The 20,333-nt window shown below is 39.2% G+C and overlaps 2 protein-coding genes across 2 annotated transcripts; one reads left to right on the top strand and one right to left on the bottom strand.

The window, feature by feature from the left end:
• The first annotated feature begins 4,459 nt into the window (after nt 1–4,459).
• On the top strand, nt 4,460–8,721 carry odc1 (ornithine decarboxylase 1). Its single transcript, XM_038285108.1, has 11 exons — nt 4,460–4,618; nt 5,212–5,360; nt 5,505–5,636; nt 5,827–6,000; nt 6,106–6,278; nt 6,350–6,566; nt 6,653–6,736; nt 6,821–6,983; nt 7,069–7,184; nt 7,267–7,481; nt 7,563–8,721. The coding sequence occupies exons 3-11, from the start codon at nt 5,535–5,537 to the stop codon at nt 7,699–7,701; spliced, it is 1,383 nt and encodes a 460-aa protein (XP_038141036.1). The 5' UTR covers nt 4,460–4,618; nt 5,212–5,360; nt 5,505–5,534; the 3' UTR covers nt 7,702–8,721.
• A 2,368-nt stretch (nt 8,722–11,089) lies between these two features.
• On the bottom strand, nt 11,090–19,140 carry LOC119783532 (G-protein coupled receptor family C group 6 member A-like). The gene is made up of 6 exons (XM_038285107.1): nt 18,944–19,140; nt 18,554–18,866; nt 15,742–16,503; nt 15,414–15,626; nt 15,223–15,343; nt 11,090–12,892 (listed from the first exon to the last, which is right to left on the bottom strand). Exons 1-6 carry the CDS (start codon nt 19,108–19,110, stop codon nt 11,958–11,960), a joined length of 2,511 nt encoding a protein of 836 aa, XP_038141035.1. The 5' UTR covers nt 19,111–19,140; the 3' UTR covers nt 11,090–11,957.
• Nucleotides 19,141–20,333: the final 1,193 nt, after the last annotated feature.

The raw sequence follows: 20,333 nt of genomic DNA, 5'->3' as shown, positions 1-20,333 counted from the left end.
AGATACCTCCTTCAGCTCCTCTGAGGGAAGCCCAAGGCTTTTAAGGGCCAGACAAGAAGCATGGCCCCTTCAACCAGTCCTGGGCCGTCCCATGGTCCTCCTCATAGTTGGACAGGCCTCCCGAGGGGAGTGTCCAGGTGGCATGGAAAATGTCAGAGCCACCTCAGCTGGCTTCTCTCGATGTAGAGGAGAAGCAGCTATACTCCAAGCCTCTCCCAGATGTCTGAGCTCTTCATCCTATCTCTAGAAGAGGGTGAAGAAAGAAAGTTATTTATTTTATAAGCAGATATTTTTGATTTAATTCCAATATTGAAGCGTGGTCTGCGCTATGTTATTCCGCACGACAACGTTAGAGGGCCAATCAGGAACTAGCTGTGGGTCTAGGTACAAGTGTCTGCGGAAGACAGATTTGCGTTCACTGCGACATAAGCAGACAACCTGGTTTGCGAGTATAAATCAGCCTTTATTGCTGCATTATCCCCACAGGGCACCGTGAGGGACACGGGTCAAAATATGTGGACAGTCATGGCACACTTCCATAAACCCTTGAGCTCCCCGCAGAGCTAGTAGAGCTGGTCAAGGGTTTTTTCACGCCCAGGACAAAAAAGACACTTGTGGGTTTGGGAGTTTTGACAATCTGCCAAACTATCTCCTCCATCACTCTTGCATATCCCTTCCCAGCCAGGTTGAGAAGTGTACTCGCCCTCTAATTGGAACACACACTCTTGTCGCTCTTCTTGTGGAAGAGGCCACTCTAATCTGCCAGTCTACATGCACTGTCCTTATCCACCTCACAATGTTGAAAAGGCGTGTCAGCCACAACGGTCTAACAATCTCCAGAGCCCTATGTCACTCAAACTATATCTCATCCACCTTTGAAGCCTTGCCGCTGTGGAGCCTTCTGACCACTTTGGTGACTTTGATATTCTAAATGGTTTGTTTTGGTTACTTTTCATTCACCAACATCTCCAGCTCCAGGCTCTGTCATTTGTTCCTTCTATTGCCTTAAAACAAAACATCTTCACATTTTTTCCTCAAATTTACTGTGGATTTTACATTTTTTTCAGCCTTTGTGCGACTTGGGGTCAAGAGTTCTTTTTATGCTGATAATGACTGTTTTTTTTCTCTTTTGGACTTCTTTAGAAAGCATTAGAGGGTGTGTTGGTTTTCAATAATATTTAGACTAGCTCATGTTGGCACACCTGTTCTATTGAAGTGATTACCTAATCCTACACATCCGGACTTAGTCATTAGTGGGTGTGGTCAGTGAAACATAAAAATGGTTTATAGATTCCTTTATTCAACTAGGTAAATGAAACACAATGACATTAAAACATCTCTTCCCTTTCATCACAACATAATGCAACAATGAGATCAGTGATAATATGTTCACATTAGTTTAAAGAAGGTTGTTTTTAAACCAAATAAAACGATCAACTGTAAACTGATTTTGTGTTTGCATCTGTCTAATTTGAAAACTTCTTTGTGTGACCAAAAAGCAAAAAATAATCAACTGGCAAGGGGGGGGGGGTAATAATTTTTTACCATTGTTGTATCTATCATAAAATATTCATTACCTGGTAATAACTTTTGCACATCTCTCTTGTTATTGAATGTGCACTGGTGCATCCTCTCAGTTTCCAGGAAAGTGCACCGACATGTCTCTACACAGGTACTCCATCTCGCCAACCACACCCCTGCTCTTCATCCTCTGCACAGTTCCTCTAACTTCCCCCTCACCAATCTCTCTTAACACACTTGCTTTGTTTTATTTGTTGCATCTCACTAGTTACTGTTTATAAAAAGAACTCCAGTACTCTATTGTATAACTAAAAATAAGAAGGACATAGCCCCGCCTACAAGACTTTAAACCCTGCACTGTATCTTGTGGGCACAGACTAACAATCACGATCCTTGTCTGGTGGATGGGACCTTGTGAATGTGGGCACTAGGCCACAATGGTCCACAGTGACGATAACAGAAACTGTACAGACATGGAGATAGACATTACAAGAGGAAGAGAAGGAGAGGGGTGAAGGAGAGGGTAGCGCACTAACTGCATGAAGGCAAAAACAGAACAGAGATTAAACGACTAGAACATGGAGCAATTTGTATTTTGATATTATTCTAATATCCAAAAAGTTCATATTTGATGGAAATGAATTAGACCTGAAGGGTTTTCCTGCTCCCTGGTTACTTTACATACAAAATTAGAACTTAAAGCATTTCTCCTCTGTATGGAAATAATAGTTTATGTCAGCATTAAACTTTGACTGTGTACCTCATTTAAACTTTTACCAGCACAGACAATTTTTTGCTATTAAGAATTAAATCTTTTGGTAAGAATGACTTCATTTAAAGACCCTACAGAGTGGAAACCCTGAAGTGCACTGAAAACAATCTTGATTGTGGTTTGAAGACCTGGAAAAAACATCAAGCCCACAGATATGTGGTCTGTAAGGAGCCCCAAAACTTCCTCTTAGCGTCTTACATCCTCTGTCTGAGCAACATTTCCACATGCGTTGGGTGAAAATAACCGAAAATCGTCATTTTCCTCCATTTGGTAATGTCTGTGTGTAAACCAAAGGGCTATGAAAGCAATCTTTGGACTGATCAGAGTAAGATGTATGTCTGGTCAAAGAGTTAAAGCATTTCCATAGAATCAAGAGAGCAACTTTAGTATAAACTGGGCCATTGTATCATTGAAAGCACCACAATATTACTACAAAAACAAAATGAGGCATCAAAAATAACTGATGAATGTAACAGTAGAAGTAGGCTAAAGAGAAACATGACACCCTGATATTATTGTGACTCGGTGAAGGAGTCTGCCGTGTCAGTTGTCCTTTAACGTTCTGTAATCTCATCAAACAGATTGGAAGTGGGCCAGGTGACATGCTGTCACCCAGAGCGGACAGATTATTGCAGCCAGGAATGATTGGGCATCTCTGTTACCAAAATAAATGCAATGCAGGTTTCCTGAATTTCAATCAGCCATGAAGGTGGTTTACTGGGAGCCCTGTTTTCATTTTTTTCTTTTTGATTATCATTCAGTAATAAATTAGCTAAATGTTGATTGTTGTCTGGGATTAACAACAAAAAATCTGGTGAACCTGTCGATACACATTTCTTCAATAAACTTTTTGTTGTTTGTTCTTCATCTGCAAAGTTTTTATATTGTTAAAACACTTCACAGTATTTTACAGTTTAGTCTTTTATTATCTAAAGGGGAACCCGTTTTTTTTTTTCCATTGGGCCTTGATTTTCCGTTATTCCATCATGTTCTACTCTCCCATATGAGTTTAGTGTCATTTGGAGCCGTTCTGAAGATATTCCGTTAGGTTATATCCAGTTACGTCTTCCTATGGGCAACGACTTGAAGGCACAAACTAAACTGTTCATCATTTATTCTTTATGGTACGCCAGCATTCAGAACATGGAGGCCAATCACTGGCCCCCAGACATCTGCGGTTATATTATTTATATCTTTTAAAAACAAAACGGCGTGTGTATGACGTCATCAGTGCGCACCGGATACCGTTCATTCATTCTGTCCGCTGAACTAAACCGGAGTTCCCCTTTAAAGTTTAACTCTTCACTATTGTGTTATTCTTATACATTTTTCTGAGGTCCATATTTTTGAGCCATTATATTTTCTATACTCTTTTTGCTGCTGTAAACACCACTATTTCCCCATTGTCGGACAATTAAGGGATTTTCTATTCTGTTCTAATCTATTCTATTCTATTCCCTTCACGTTCTTTGTGTTTCTGGAAAAAATCCTTATCAGTATATTAACTTTCTTGCCAGGCCCCTTCAGTAAATAAATCTGCATATCTTTGTTGTTGTGCAAATAAATCATTTAACTAAATTCTTTTTGTATTTGTATATAAATATATATATATATATATATATATATATATATGTATATATATATATATACTTTTGGACTAACTATTTGGACTCTGTTGGTGGTATATTTTATTTACTACAACCATAAAGCCACTTATGGTGGATTTGGAGCAGGTTACAGGAAACTAATTTGAAGCATCGGTTAAGTGCATAATTTCCCACTGATGCACATCTAACACTGGATTATTTACCTCCTAAATAGTTATTGCTAAATGTCTTTAGTTTGTGCTTGATTCTGATTTTTATATAGTTAGATAACCATTGGTTTACTCAGAAACATTTCTTCTTTGTTTATTTTGAATATGAATATTTTAGCAGTAGATGTTTTACTTGCACAATAACTGTAATTTAAAATGGCTAAGGCCCTTTATTTACCAAGTGTTTAACTTTAGTGTTTTTCTGTTATGTCTCGATCTCAGTGATGAGACTAAATGAAGCTGCACCTCCATAAACCTAGTGTGTGGTCTCTTTATATACACCATGTGTCAGACGACAGGCCTAAACCGGTTCCTACGTGGATGGGAGGCCGGTTTCAGCTGGCTGCGTTGCCGTGGAAACGGCCGCCCTATAAATACCGCAGTGAGGCATATCCCTCCGCAGACAGGCAGACCACTCCTCAAGCAGCGCAGTTCGTAGGAAGGAACTGCTTCATTTTAACCCCAGCTCTATCGGCTAATGGACAAACTCTTTGTAAATGCTTTTTAAGGTAAGTTTAGGGTTTTGGTGACTTTATTTAACTAATCGGCGGCTTTAGCGCGGTGCTAATTTCTTCTTTATGGTCGTTAATAAAGCTAGCGACACATTTCCTTTGTTTCAGCAAATGGAGACTTTTTCTCGGTGCCTCCGGCTTTGAAACATCGATAACTAGACTTGTTATTTTAGTAAACTCGCTTCAGTGCCTTTAAGGTTGTTTTTACATATTTTAGTGAGTTGGTTTCATAATGATTTTAAACGCAGAGTCGCCTCATGGCGTTAGGCGCTCCAACGGAACCGGCATGCGACGTCATCGGTCGCTCATTGGTCAGGCTTTAGGTAGAGGGGGGGTCCTTCCTTTCTGATTGGACGGTTTCAAGAGGGGAGGGACTTAACGGCTCTTGTCTTTCATTGACTTTTTTTTTCTTCCTTTGGTGTCAAGTTATCATAAGTTATATAACTTTAAAACCACGTGAATTTATCGTTAGATTTCCAGGTTTAGGCGGATGATGCACAAAGTTGTGACTTAAAAGATCTTGTTAAATGCTTAGTTATTGGTGAATTAAATTCTGTAGGCTGCTTAATGATAAACTTTTGTCCTTTCAGAATCCTCACTCTAGGAAGGCAAAGTCCAGCTGCTCAGCAGGCCCAGGCCTTGAGTTGTACCTGAAGGGGTTTAACTTCACTGGTGAGCCACCTTGGCTTCTCTGCACCTGAGTGACGACATCTCCCAATTCCAAGTCTTTCATATCCGAGTAAGGGTGATGGGTTACGTAGATGCTCATCTCTGTCTTATTGCATGCTCTATTTTATACCTAGCCTGCAATAAATGTGAGCAATCAGCTGAGTAAAAGATGCTTTTATCTGAGTAATGTTTTTCTTTCTTTGTTTTTCCTCAGTCTACGTGTGAGAAAACGATACCAATCAGGATGAACACCACTGCACTGTCCAAATGTGACTTTTCCTTCCTTGAAGAGGGCTTCTCTGCTCGGGACATTGTTGAGCAGAAAATCAATGAGTCATCCTTGACAGTAAGCATCCTGTGCAGTTTATGTAACGGACAGATGGCCCTGTTTGGTTTGTCAGCAGGATGTGCGCTTTAAAAGTGCAGCTCTACCTTTTTGTTTTGTCACCTTCAGAGCGTTAATATTTATACTAGACAGGACTGATGCACACTGATCGGTTTCTGAAGTGTAATTTATAATCTGCATTCTCCTTCAGGACGATAGAGATGCATTCTACGTCTGTGACCTTGGTGATGTTTTACGAAAACACCTCCGCTGGGCGAGGGCGTTGCCTCGCGTCACGCCGTTCTATGCCGTCAAGTGCAACGACAGCCAGGCGGTAGTTATGACTCTGGCATCACTGGGAACTGGCTTCGACTGCGCCAGCAAGGTGCGCTTTTAATGCGTCACAAATATGTAATAAAGGTTCAATCAATTGGGCCAACCTTTTTCATTTATTTTTCTCTTCCTGACGTTCTGTGTCGTCATTCTATAGACGGAGATCCAGCTTGTTCAGTCTCTTGGAGTGGATCCAAGTAGAATCATCTATGCCAATCCCTGCAAGCAGGTTTCCCAGATAAAGTATGCGTCTGCGCATGGCGTCCAGATGATGACCTTTGACAGTGAAGTGGAACTGATGAAAGTTGCTCGCTGTCATGATGATGCAAAGTAAGTATTTGTTGTTTGATGTGTTTTGAGCTGTTTTTTTTTCTCTTTTATTCATGTTCCTGTTCTTTCAGGTTGGTTCTGCGTATTGCCACAGACGACTCAAAGGCGGTGTGTCCCCTAAGCGTGAAGTTCGGGGCTCCTCTTAAAGCCTGCCGCGGTCTCCTAGAGAAGGCAAAGGAACTGGGCCTGGATGTGATCGGTGTTAGTTTTCATGTTGGCAGCGGCTGCACTGATGCTGAGACCTACACCAAAGCTATTGCTGATGCTTGCTGTGTCTTTGATATGGGGGTGAGTTTCTTAGAAATATCCACCTTCAGATTTACTTGGATTTTAGCTCTTTAAAGAGTTCTGAATCCTAATGTTGTCTTTTTCAGAGAGAGCTGGGCTTTACCATGGATCTCCTGGACATTGGAGGAGGCTTTCCTGGTTCAGATGACACTGAACTCAAATTTGAAGAGGTGGATTTACTTTTTACACTTTTGTTTTCTCAAAAAGTTTATGTGAAATTAGACTGACTTTTGTACTCTTTTTATTTTGTTTAGATCACAGTAGTGATCAACTCGGCCCTTGATAAATACTTTCCAGTTGACTGCGGGGTCAGGGTCATTGCTGAACCGGGACGCTTTTATGTAGCCTCTGCCTACACACTGGTTGTAAATATCATTGCCAAGAAGGTCATCATGGACGAGGACTCATCTTCTGATGGTAACGATCTTTGGTTGAACAGATGATGAGAGTTGACTGTTTTGGGCTTAATGGCTGATTCAAACATTATTTTATTTTTCTGTAGAAGAAGACGAAGGGACCAGTGACAGAACTCTGATGTATTATGTCAACGATGGGGTGTATGGCTCCTTCAACTGCATCCTCTATGACCATGCTCACTGTCTGCCAACGTTGCATAAGGTTGGGAAGATTTAAAGCTTTCTCTTTGGGGGGGGGGGTGCATAACAAATTGAAATGGTTTCATTTTTATTTTTCCTTACAGAAACCAAAGCCAGATGAATCAGTTTACCCTTGCAGTATATGGGGCCCAACATGTGATGGTCTGGATCGGATAGTGGAGCTGTGCACCCTGCCTGACCTCCAGGTGGGCGACTGGCTGGTTTTTGAGAACATGGGTGCCTACACCGTAGCAGCATCCTCCACCTTTAATGGCTTCCAAAGGCCTGACATTTATTACGTCATGTCCCGTCCCGCCTGGTGAGTCTTACACTCAGATCTACTTAAGAAAAATGCAAGTTTTTATTTTTTGTGCTTAACTTGTGTCCGTCTCATCTTCAGGAAATGTGTGCAGCAAATCTGCTCTGAAGGCCTTCCAGCTCCTGCAGAGGAGTCGGCTCTGTTCGACTTCCCAGCGTGCTGCGGCAGAGAGAGCAGCTTGGAGATGCCCACGAAGCCCTGCCCTGCCAACGTGGTCTAGAACAGGAAGCAACGTTCCTTAGAGTTAGCTTCTTTGAATAATAATAATATTAATAAGCAGGTAGTGTTCATCAAGTTCCAAACATGTTAAATGAGGCCAGTTACTTGACAGGGGGGGGGGGGTCATGTTGATGCACACATTTCAATGTTCTGTCCAGAAGTAGGAATCAACCTTTAAGAGGCTGAATCAACTCAGACAGTCTATCTACCAGAAATAAATAAAATAGCAGCTTTATTAAATGGATCTGCTGCTGGCTGCTAGCTTTAGTTTAGTTCACTAAGTGCTTTATCTTTCCCATTTCAGAACGGGGGGAGGTTAATAATTCTGAGGTAAACTGAAGCACAGCTTTGAGTGAACTTTTCAGTAGCACTGCTTGTATTGTGACTGTTTAGATTGCAGACAGCGTTATCTGTGCTGACTGACCTGCTGGGTCAGCTGCCATGTTGCCCTGCTAGCTACTTAAGCATCAGTCAGAGGTGGAATTCAGATCCTCTAGTGGTTGATATCATTATCTTTTCCATGATCACCACTTCTGAACAGAACTCAAGTGTTAATCTTTAAGATTAGGAAAAAAGTTTTCAGTTTTGATCCGTGTCAATATATTTACATGAATTGTTAGTAAAGTGCTTTTGAACAAAGCAGAGAAATATCTTCAAGATTAACACTTAAACATGGGGACTCAAAAAGCAGACTGCACCCCCTCTTTTTTTTCTCTATTTTTAACTTGTGGAATTATATCTATTCATAACAATATTGACAAAGTTTAACGATGCATGTGAACTGGATATGAAAGACGGGGATTGCACATTCATATCGCTTTCCTATGGAAACTTTTTGAAGTTTTGTATTTTTTTATTAAATAAAGTATTAGGTGCAGAACCGCAGCATGTGTAGTGGTTCAAACTAGAAACTGAGAATGTTACTCAACCAGCACAAGCCTCAGGAGCTCCATCTGGTGGCTGTTTTTAGTTTTTACCCTCAAACTAATGTAAATGGTAAAAACTTCAGATCCGTGCAAAACAAAATAAATGATACAGATGAACATTAGTTGCATATCAACAATGCTCGCTGGTAAGCTTGGCCACAATTAATCTGTAATGGTAAAGAAATTTATTTATTTATACCGCTACTGATGTGATGGTTTAGCTTTTAAAAACCTTTTGTAGCAATGATGCGATTGTGATGGACCATAAAGTAGAGCAGAATTACGCTTCATATCCTGACAAATTCCTGCGATGGACGGGCGACCTGTGCAGGCTGCACCCCGCCTCTTGCCGTAGGCAGCTAGAGAACGGCACCAGCCCCCCTCGCCACCCCATGTGGGATAAAGCGTGTCAGAAAATGGATGGATGGGTCCTGAGAAATTACAGTTTTCATTCTTGTCTCTCTGTTGGTGTCGTATATCTTCGTACCAGTGTATTTATGGAGGAGAGTTTTCCAATGTGCTAACATCTATAATCTAAAAATTTCCTAATTCACTCCTTAAAACTTTGTTTAATGTGTTTTTATTAAAGATTATAAATGCAGTGTAGAGGAGGGACTTTTATTTACAATATTATTGTAGCCATTGGCTGCCTAATCAGAAGTGCTCCAGCATTGCAGTAACTTTGGAAAGCAATCAGCAGCAAATGCTGCTTCGCTTTCTAAGTCGCTGTTTAAGGGACATTTTGGGCAAATTAGAAAACAGCTCACAGATATTTGCTTTAATTATTGATACATAATTGTATAAAATAGAAATTGAACAACAGTTTTTTAAGGCTGATTATTTTCACATTACTCTATCTAGTCCCTGAAGCATTGCAGATTTTTTTTCAAGCCGTTATTCCTTTTATTTCCTCCATTTACATGTTAAACATAACGAATGTTGCACAAGATTAGGAATATAAACACTAAACATTTTTTAATAAATGAAAGAAAACAGGAATCTATACTGAATGGACAGGCTGAATATAAAACATAACAGCTGATAAAAGGAAAGAAAAATGCCAATATCAGCAGAAAGTTTTGGTCTATTCTGAGTTTAAGCTGAGTTTAAGACCCTTAACCCCACACTGCTCTTGGGCGCCACACAGTGGCAGCCCGAGGGGGTTGGTTAAATGCACGGAGGGAATTTCTCCAGTGTGATATCAATAAAATTCAGTTATTATTATAAACAATAGATATTGAGAATGCTTTATATTTTGCAAAATATAAAGACATTTCAGAAGCATGTCACACATAAAATTTATTTACAGTAGGTAAAGGCCCACCTTCTCAACACAAACATTTAAGCACAAGTTATAGAGATGAACATCAAATTAGTGCATTTTATATATATATGCAGTTGAAAAGATTTTTAACACCAAATATAAATCACTAAGATCCCCAACTTAACTGCCTTAACAAATACCTCTACAGAAATCTTTAAAGGCAGGACAGAGATACCCGCTATTGGAGACTGTAAAACATTTCTTTTTTTTTTTAAATGAGTTGTCCTACTAATAAATGTGAATTAGTCTGCAAGCTAAATCATTTACAGCATGCTATAAAAAAAAAAAAAACAACAAAACCAGATGCTTCAGGAGTTCTTCCAATAAAGTACAAAGTTTAAGTTTTACCACCAATCTGTCAGATCAAGGTTGGACTGACATCACTACTTTTCAGTCTGCAATGCCCTTATAGGTACCATTGACTGAAAGCATCGGGGAGATTATTCATATCTATGAAAATTACATGTAAAAAAAAAAAGAAAACAAATCGTGTTTGATAATTAAATCTTACAGCATAACTAAGCCTCAATCTGAGAAAATACACATGTATGCAGATGTATAAGACTGCAGAGTAACTATATGTCAGCTTCTACTAATATTTTGTTTCCATCAGATAATCTATATACATAACTGATTTTATCATGAAATATTTATCCAATAAGGCTCTTTCTTCGGCCCTCTTACTGTGCTCATTTGTAGATAAATGACATCATTGATATAAAATGGTTTAACTCAAAGTTTTATGTTGAGGAATTTCATTGAAATTGTTTGCTGTGTATTAATTACACTTTCTCATGCAAATGTAATAAAGCATACTTATTAATCATATGTTTGTTTGTTTTGTGATAAATAATGTGCATTGTCCATTTTTAAATTTGCTCTGTCTTACTTGAAGTTATGAAAGTCAGATCCAAATATGTCGCTAAGTTATAAATTGTGCTGTACAAAAAAATTCCACAAAATACACTAAAACAGGAAATAGCCTTTGCAGAGTGACTTCTTTCAGATTTAATTGTTTTAAACTTGCCACTGCGGTTGTATTATTTTGTTTTTCTCTTTTAATCCCCAGAGGCAGGAGTGGGAAACCAGCACTACATCATTTTGTCTTTCAAGTGAAATATTAACTCCATTCTTTTGTCCTGGAAGTTCAAATATTGATTTAATCAATTATTAAAACATTTTACTAAAAGCAAGTTTAGGATTTCCACTGTGTTGACAGAAGGAAGGATTTAAAACTTTGAATAAATCTAAATAAATACACTGAATGGAATCCAAGGAAGCAAGTCTGACGATATATATGACTAAACCTTTGCCTTTTTTGGTTGATTAGGATTTCTCAACATTTCTTTCTTTGCTAAATGCTTAGAATAATGAAGCTTTTTGGAGAATACATTTTTCTCCATGGAACTTCAGAGGGTTACATACTCCTATTTAAAAGTTGTCATTTAAACTGTGTGGCTTAAAGACCTTGTTGTCTTGGAGTGACTTTCTAATTTAGCTAGATGACCACTCACTTTGTAAGACCCATTTGTTTCCAAGCTTGAAGTTTCTGGCTCCAGATGTTGGTTTAATATTTCCACATGATGTTCCACCTACAGATTTCCCAAAATGATATTGATATCAGAAATCAGTCCACATGTATTGCTGTGCATCCTCAATTTCCTAGATTAGCATGCTGATAAAAACTCTGCTCTTCTACCTACTTTAAACATAACGTTTATGTAACCCATTGGTTATTAACACATAGGTCAGTATTACTATTCTGTTTGTTGAATATTGTTTTCTGCATAATATCACTTGATGAAGCATTTTCTTATTTTCCAAACCAGTACGTCTGAATTATGTTGATATCATTTTGGATAATCATCACTATCGGTTAATATTTAGATTCCCAATATCGGTGTCATAGTAGAAATTAAAAGGTTGTATCCCTGTATAGATTGTATGTAAATAAATGGCTTTACATCTATTGTTTTGCTGCTCATCCAAAATCAGGACAAAGTATGATCATGATGATGTTACCACAGGTAGGTTTTTCCTCTCATAATGTTTTCTAATGTACTCACTGATAGCATTCTGATTATTAATGTCTTTTCTGAACAGGATAATATAACACTTGGGAGCCAGGTGACAGCCAAGGATACTGAAGCAAGAAATGAGAATGGCCATGCCGCTTATAGCGGATTTGTACTTTCCTTCCATAGTGAGGAAAATTGGGAGGAAAATAATCCATATGATTAAAAACAGCACCATGCTCAAAGTGATTAATGTCGTGTTTTTGTAAATGTCAGGTAGCTGTCTACCTCTGAATGCAATAATGAAACAAACAAATCCCCAGAAAGAGTTGTAAACTACTGTTACTGCAAAAAATATGAAGAACTCCTTATGCATTTTGCACTGGTACAATATGGTTGTAGCTTTCTGCACTTTCAAAGGACTATGTGGGAGAAGAATTAGCCAGGCGATGGACAACCCCACCTGCACACCAGAGATGATCACCACCACAGCTACTGGGTGGTTAAGCTTCTTAATCCTTAAGTAAATCCTCTGGTCGAAGCTGAATCCCACCATGATCTGAATGAGGTTGGCCAAAATACAGGAGATGCAGAGAGAAAAAGTGATGCCAAAGAGAGGAATACCTACACAGGAATGTGCTGTTGGTTTCCCTATAAAGGTGAACGTTAGGCAGAAACTGAGAAGCAAAGAGGCGAGCTCCACAAAACACAAGCAACCTCCAATTGCCTTAACGATGGGAGTTCCACAGTGGACACCGATGATGATAGCAATAAGAACTGTAACAATTATTGAAAGCACAGCCATTATGCTCAAAATGATGGCGAAGGGGTCTGACCACTCAAGAAACTCGTCCGTTTTATTCACGCAAGTGTTCCTTTTGTCCTCTGGTGAGTACTCCCACTCTTTACATTTTAAACATTTTGTATCTGCAAAGAGAAACAAACAGACAGAGAATATCAGAACAAGATTAAATACAAAGCAAAAACTTAACTCTAATTTCCCATGAGACCGGAAGTAAAGATTTTATGACTATAATTTTACTAAAGATTGAAACAAATGAACACACAAGCCAAAGATCAGGGGTATGTAACACTTAATCCTATCTTAATGTATTCAGCTTTGTCTCTCTTATAAACGTAGCTTTGGACTGAGTTTCTACTGTGACTATGGATCAATCTGAGTACCTCAGATTATAGCTTCTATAACTTCACCTTTCATGAAGTCAACAGCAAGAACTCTTTCCACAGTAGGAAAGGAGTTAAAGACTGTTTGGGTGAATTTGAACAAGCTCCACCCTCGCGGACGTCAATATGCATCAGACACGCAGATGAATGACGCTGGTCAAATTCGTACTACAGGCTCCCAGAAAAAAACTACAAAAAATTAGTTACACAAATGAAGGGAACTAATGAAGATGTCTGTTACAAAACCCAAAACATGTGAAGCTGATGACACAATTTTCTGTGTCTTACAAACTACACGACACAGTGTATTTTGTTTAGACTCTGTGAGAGGGTCTGTGTAAATAGTGTCTGTCACGTAAAGGATTGTGGGCAGCTGTACTAATCCTGGCGCTGGCTACAGATTTCAGGAGGTCCCTATCCTAACCGCTTACTAAGTGGAAGCATTTTTCGGATAGCACTTATGGCAAAACACAGCCTACGTGGCATTGGCATCCTCACCGATTAGAGGTATTGGGATTGAGACTATGTCTAACTGTATGTGTTCTCTTTTAGTCTCTTCAAGACTTGAATACTGGCTCAGAGCTTATCTGCAAGGGTTTATCTTCTAGATTTCTCTGTCCCAAAAAACTGGGGCTGCACGGTGAGGTAGTGGGTAGCGCTGTTGCCTTGCAGCAAGAAATTTCTGGGTTTGATTCCTGGCCAGGGTCTCTCTGCATGGGTCTGCATGTTCTCCCCCCTGCAAACGTCGGTTCTTGATGGGTACGCCGGCCTCCTCCCACAGTCCAAAAACATGAGTTTTTGTTAAGTTAATTGGCTTCTGTAAATTGTCCTTAGGCATGAGTGTGTGTGTGCGCATGGTTGTGTTTCTTTGTGTGTCTCTGCGTTGCCCTGCGACAGACTGGTGATCTGGCATTGGCCTCATCGCGACCTGACAAGGACTAAGCGTGAGAAAATGGATGGCTGGTTATCAAAAACGTACTGTTGGATAAGTGTTCCTATGTTCCTTTTAGGGTGTATGCTTAATCCCCATGCCAGAAGATGGTTCATACCAAGCCAAGTTCTACTGGAGGTTTCTTTCTTGGGAGATTTACTCCCATTTATACATATTCTGTATGAGAGATGAAGTCAATGACACATTGCAAGCAGTTGTCCACTGCTGGTACAAACTCAGCCAGGTGTAGTAAGTTCTGCCAGACTTCACTGGGTTTCTTCAGATAGAAAACTTTTAAATCGACCAATCTGGATGATTTGATTAAACTGACTGTAAAGTATCTTGTGATGACAAGGAACTTTGCTTGTCCCACTGGCGAACAGCATATCCTCCCAAATGCTTTCTTTTTTTTTTTGGTCAACAGTGCCTTGTGACAATTAACTCTATCAAGTCCAAGTGAGCCCCTTGGTGTTTAGTATGTTTACTTCTCTTTTGAGTGAATCGTTAAGGCCCCTCAAGGGGAATTTAGGAAGGCCAGGGAGTTTTAGAAGGTTCCATCTTTTTTTTTTAAACATTTGAGTGTAATAAGTCTCTATGAGGTATACTGCCCACAGCCTTGATAGTAGCTGGCAACCCTAACCAGAACTAATAGATGTCATTGAATTTCTTTTTAAACTTGACTAAATCCCCAAACTCCCAAGCAATTTTTTAGCACTACTGCAGATTGGATTTGTGATGTCTTGACACAGTTTAATCTCTTATAAGTCAAATGAATTTAGCTTTGTAGACTATATTTCTAATTCATGGTTGAACAAGGGCTCTGTTGGTGTAACTTACTTTTTATTTTGTTATTTGAAATCATTATTACATGTAACAGCTATTTGTGAAATATTTAAGTTAAAAAAAGAGATAAATACTTTTGTGGCACTGTATGTATGTTTATATCAGACTCTTAAGTTGTCAAAGGAACTGCAGAAATCCTAGAAATACTTTTTTATTAAGTATCATATGCACTGATATGCAAAATCGCAGCCTCTCAGACAGGCCTACTAGTTAAGGAGAGAAATTGTGCAATGTCTTTGTTTACATTTTTTATGGAAATACTGTAACTATAGAAAACAAATAAAAAAACAGCACTGACCATTTCCAAATGAATATTCTTCAGATGAACAGTCACTGCATTCATGGCAGCAGCCTCCCCTTTCCTTTGATTTCAGGATTTGTCCTGGTTGGCATTTTTTGGAGCAATTAAAAACAGAGACCTTTGAAAGACAGTATAATTAGCATATGTTCATCAGACATTGACTTTATAAATTCCTATCTCTTCCTTACATTCCCATAATTCCTCCATTGTGATAGATCTTCACTAAAGGAAATGTTCTTATTTGGCCAGTATTCTCCAACTTTTCTTATGTCCACACCTCCTTTGGACTCTGAGGTGTTCCAAAGCATAATATCATATCCCAAACTGGGATCCCCATTCGCATCAAAGTTGATAGTTGTGTTGTTCACAGTAATTTTGATATTGCTGATTTCTTTGAAAAGCTGCAGGGACAAATTTAAAGCCATTAATTTGTCACGGAACAGAATATCAATGTCAGAATTATGTTGTCATAAAAACCTGACTTATATCAACAACCCAGAGATTTGGTTACTGTACCTCAAAAGGTGTGAATCTGGTCCGTTCACAGCTCTGATGGTCACATTTTAGTAAGCTTCTGAGGCCCTCAGCAATAACCTGGACGGCCAGATAGATGCCATAGGATTCACCGTGGTCAATGTAGCAGTGCAAGCAGTTTGGCTTGGAAGTCTTTTCCTGGCAGTTACATTCCATGTCCTCTTTGGAGTTATTTATGGAAAGCAAGTAATGCCTTAAAATGGCATTTGAAGTTCCATTAAAGAGAGAACGGACGTAATTTTGGAAACCAGGAACCTCATTCTGACTAAAGATGAATCCAAAAACTGGACCGATCAGTTCGATGCCTTTTATCTCAGAGATCTTTGGAGAAGTAGACCAGGTGTCACTGGCAATCCAGTTCCTGGTGATATTTTGTTTAATTACTGCTTCCAGGATGATACGAACATTGGCATCTTTGGTGAACATGATGATGGCCTCAGCTGTGGACGTGGTTATCTTTTCAATCAGATCTTTTGCTGTTGAAGAGTTTTCATTGAAGTTACCAGGTAGAATCTCTACAAAATCCACACAGATATTATTCTCCTCAAAGTGTTTCTCAAGGCTGTCACTACCATACTTCCCATATTCATCATCACTTCCCACGATTACCACTGATTGCCATGTAAAATTCTTCACCAGCTCTAAAATGGCTTGTGTCTGATATTTGTCACTGGAAACAGTCCTTAGGAAGGTGGGGAACTTATATTTCATGCTGAGCAGCTCACTGGTTGATGCATAACTAATCTGTGGAGGGAAAGAAAAGGATGTAAGAAGTTTACACACACCTGTAAGAAAGGAAAGGTATTTCTGTTTTCATGGATATTATACAAATATAATTTGTGGAGTTAAAACAAAAATATTAGCAAACATGTTTTAGGGGAAAATTTATAGAAAAAAAATCAACAATAACCTGGTGGGATGAAATGCTTCTGCATATTCATCTTGATGGAAACCACACAAAGGTTTTTGAAAATATTTTTTTTAAACCACTTCTGAAGTCTTTAGGGGTAACTGCCTACCACCATTTATGGGTAATCTGATTAACTTGATCTGAGTGTCCTTGTAAGATTTGCATGACCTTTGATCTTTTGGATTCGTTGGCTATAGATCTACTTTGAGGACACGGCTCAAAAAGATTCCACCATATTGTACACTGCAAAAAATTAAAATCTAAATAAGTATTTTTTTCACAAAATTAGTGCATTTTTACTTGAATTAAAGAGGTATGTGAGATATTTTGCCAATGGAACCAGACAATTTACATTTAAAATAAGAAAAAAACTATTGCATAGTCCTATTTCTGTCATGATGGGTTCTCAAAGAGCGACCCAAGTATGCAGAACACCACTGACGGACACAGGAATAAAAGTTTAACAAGTTTATTTTGCTACAAGCACACAGAATGTACTGGTTCTGGCTCGGGCCTGGATACTGGTTCACCAGAGTCTGCGTGAGAGACAGTTCAGTTAGCGTTGCACGTTGGAGCTTGATTTCTGGATGATTACTGATTGTATCTTGAGGGTTCTTGAGGTTAGCCTTGGGAGAGTCACTGTGGGATCTGGAGAGGAGTTGATCAGCAGAGTCCGCTTGCTGCTTCAGCGTCTCACGTCTATTAATGAACAGACCTTGGCCTTGGGTTTTCCAGCTCTTAGTCCTGAGCTGCATGGAAGTTCTCTATGGTTCTTCGGGTTTGGCTCTGAGGGTCGGCTCGGCAGGTTAGCTCTTCCTGAGATTCACAGAGGAGACACTGGTTTCCAACTGGATCAACACTGCGGCGTTGAGGCAAGGTCTGAAGACAGCTTATATAGTGGATCCTCTGATGATCTTGATGAGCTGCAGCTGTGCAGGAGGCTCAGTCAGAAGGATCCACGGCGGACTCTGCTGGAGAAAAGGTGGAACTTCTCCAGCTCCCAACAATTTCCAGCGAATATTATCCAATTATCTTATATTAAGAGTAAAAATTCTCACTCCATTGGCAAATAATCTTATGAACCTACTCAAATTAAGGTTAAATACACTTAATTTCAGAAAATTGTACTAATTTGTAGATTTTTTTTCCAATATATTTATACCGAGCAAAAGAGAGATAAACAAACCTTGAGACACACATTTTAATCAATACTATTGATACAAGAATACTGTAATACTGTCATGTTTTGATGTTCTGGACCAGAATGCATATAATTAAGGAGTTAAATAGAGCAGAGAACAAGTGCAGGCAATAATGAGGAGACACAGGAAGACTGAAGATCTACAAAATAATTGGTGGTGGTGGATATAACTTTCATTTCTTTTCTTTGAATGACCAATTCAGAGCTGCATTTTAAAGGAGATATATTATGCAGAATCTATCTATCTATCTACCATCTATCTATCTATCTATCTATCTATCTATCTATCTATCTATACATAGATGTATCTACATCTATATGTATATAGATATATGACAAAAAGAACACATTTAGTTATTTGCAGAAGTTAACACAGCCAGCTAAGCTAATCTTGCTGTGTGATGGACTGGTGAACTGTCCAGGTCCAGGTCCAGGTCCAGGTCTCAGACAGCTGGAGATAGACACCAGCGCCCTTCGCGACCCTTGCTTTGATTTATCGTGACAGATTTCGTCCTTTAGATGCAAAATTATATATTGTAATATAACTGACAGCTTAACTCAGTAGCTTATTCAACACTGCAAGTAGCCTATTTCTTTGTTACACAAGCCACACTTTTTACTCAGATTTTTTTTTTATTCTTAGGCCATGTAGTGTGATATAATACAGATAGTGAAAGACAAACCTGGGTGACTGATGGTAAAGCTAGTATCCTTGCAACAGCTATGGAGACCTCCGAGTACCTCTCACCAATTACCGCCTTTGTCTTGGGTTCAGGCAAGGAGGAATTGATGTACGCAGGTATGAGACACCTCTGAGGGTCTGACTGGTTCTTCAGCAGCTGCAGAGCGGCTCTAATGGCCAAGCTGACGTCTCCACAAGTATCATAGATGTCATATCCGAGGGTGAGGTTTGGCAGCAGTCTTGGTGTACGTCGGTTTATTTCTTGGATGGCGTAGATCATCACTTGGGAGTGCAGAAAAAGATGAATATTAAATCTGTAAATGAAAGCATGAAATAAACAGTAGATCTTATAATAATTTAGGTCTGATGTTTTCATTAGGAACATACTTACTCTTTGCAGGAGATTGGACCCGGTTCTTCTGTTCTGTTAGTTTTTTGGTGGATTGGAAGAAGACCCCCAATCATAATGTCCCCAGGAAGGTATGCATGCAGATCATTGTTTACAGAGCGGGAGTGAAATACACCCATTAAAGTTAGAATTAACTTCAACAGAAGCATGGTGCTCAGAGTTTAAACGTGTGTGCTTTGTATTCAGCTCCCTGCTGGGTGAACTGGTGCCTGGAAAACTCTTTTCATATGAAGTCTGTTCACTGCATTTCTGGATCATTTGCATTCTACTTGCATAAAACCTTGGTTTAAAAACGGAGAGGTGATTTGAATCACTCACAAAGAGGGATTCAATCACACTTTCTTCTGATTGGGTGTGATCTTAGCAGGGCTTTAACATGCTAGTCAGTTTAAACAATAAAGGGTTTTGTCTGTGCTGCAGTTTTACATTGCTTGATACAAATTAACTTTTTCCTGGTGTTCACAGATACGCCCTAATACTGAATACTAAGCTGCAGCTGCAGATATATCCCCCCCTGATTAACGGCATAGGATTTTTCCTTCTACACATGCATATCTAAGGGATACCTGCTGCTTTTGAAGCAGCAGATATAGCTTTAGTTTTACATTCTATTCTTTTTGCTGTTGTTATGTTCTCTGTTTTCTTTCCCTCTCATCTCACACAGCTGTGGAAGCAGACTTCTAGCAGTTACTGTATATCTTTTATGTTGTTTCATTCATTCTTTGCTGTCTCTATCTATTTCTCTCTCCCCTTACTTCTTACACCCTTTTTCTTTCTCAGCTTCCTTTCCATTTCAGGTTCCATTATATTTGATCTCCTGAAATATTTTTCCATAAAGGTTCATTTACATGTGCGATGATAGCAGGAAGGGAGTAACTCAATTGCTGCACTTTATGTTTCTGAAAGCTAAGTCCACCCCCTTTGTTTAAGTTTAGTTTTTTCTTTCTTAACATAGATGGCTTCCTTCACACTCCTCTCAAACCACCTGTTTTCAAAAAGCTACAATGCAGGAATCTAGTTAATCCCTTCCTGATATCATGGCAGCCCCAGCCTCTGTACAGGAGAGCGGAGGACATCGCCAATTCATCCAGACCAACAATTCACTCTAACGACCCCCCTTTCAGAGACATAGACAGGTATGGGGCATTGCAGGCATCAAAGAAGCCAAACGACCCCCATTCCAAAGGGGGGGACCCGTTCATCCGTTTCTATCTGCAACTTTTCAAAACTAAAACCAGGCTTTGTCGGGCTACTGTATCAAACTTAACGCTATTCCTGACATTTCGAATTGAGAAAGCTTCCTGGATGGAAGAAAAATGTCTTCAAACTTGGAAACAAAGTCCAGTAGATTGTTTTTCTTTTTTTAGAATGA

The sequence above is a fragment of the Cyprinodon tularosa genome, unplaced genomic scaffold, assembly GCF_016077235.1.
Source record: "Cyprinodon tularosa strain WSP-4 unplaced genomic scaffold, ASM1607723v1 ctg207, whole genome shotgun sequence".
NCBI lineage: Eukaryota > Metazoa > Chordata > Actinopteri > Cyprinodontiformes > Cyprinodontidae > Cyprinodon > Cyprinodon tularosa.
Note: the sequence above shows the minus strand (reverse complement) of the source record. Positions and strands in the feature narration are given on the sequence as shown.

Excerpts from the sequence above, each read along its gene's own strand:
- LOC119783532 (XM_038285107.1), bottom strand. The coding sequence starts at position 19,110 with ATGCTTCTGTTGAAGTTAATTCTAACTTTAATGGGTGTATTTCACTCC. Across the intron at positions 16,504-18,553 it reads CTTTACCATCAGTCACCCAG|ATTAGTTATGCATCAACCAG; the intron begins GTTTGTCTTTCA and ends TTCCCTCCACAG. Across the intron at positions 15,344-15,413 it reads AATGGAGGAATTATGGGAAT|GTCTCTGTTTTTAATTGCTC; the intron begins GTAAGGAAGAGA and ends TGTCTTTCAAAG.
- odc1 (XM_038285108.1), top strand. The coding sequence starts at position 5,535 with ATGAACACCACTGCACTGTCCAAATGTGACTTTTCCTTCCTTGAAGAG. Across the intron at positions 6,567-6,652 it reads GCTGTGTCTTTGATATGGGG|AGAGAGCTGGGCTTTACCAT; the intron begins GTGAGTTTCTTA and ends TGTCTTTTTCAG. Across the intron at positions 7,185-7,266 it reads GTCTGCCAACGTTGCATAAG|AAACCAAAGCCAGATGAATC; the intron begins GTTGGGAAGATT and ends TTTTCCTTACAG.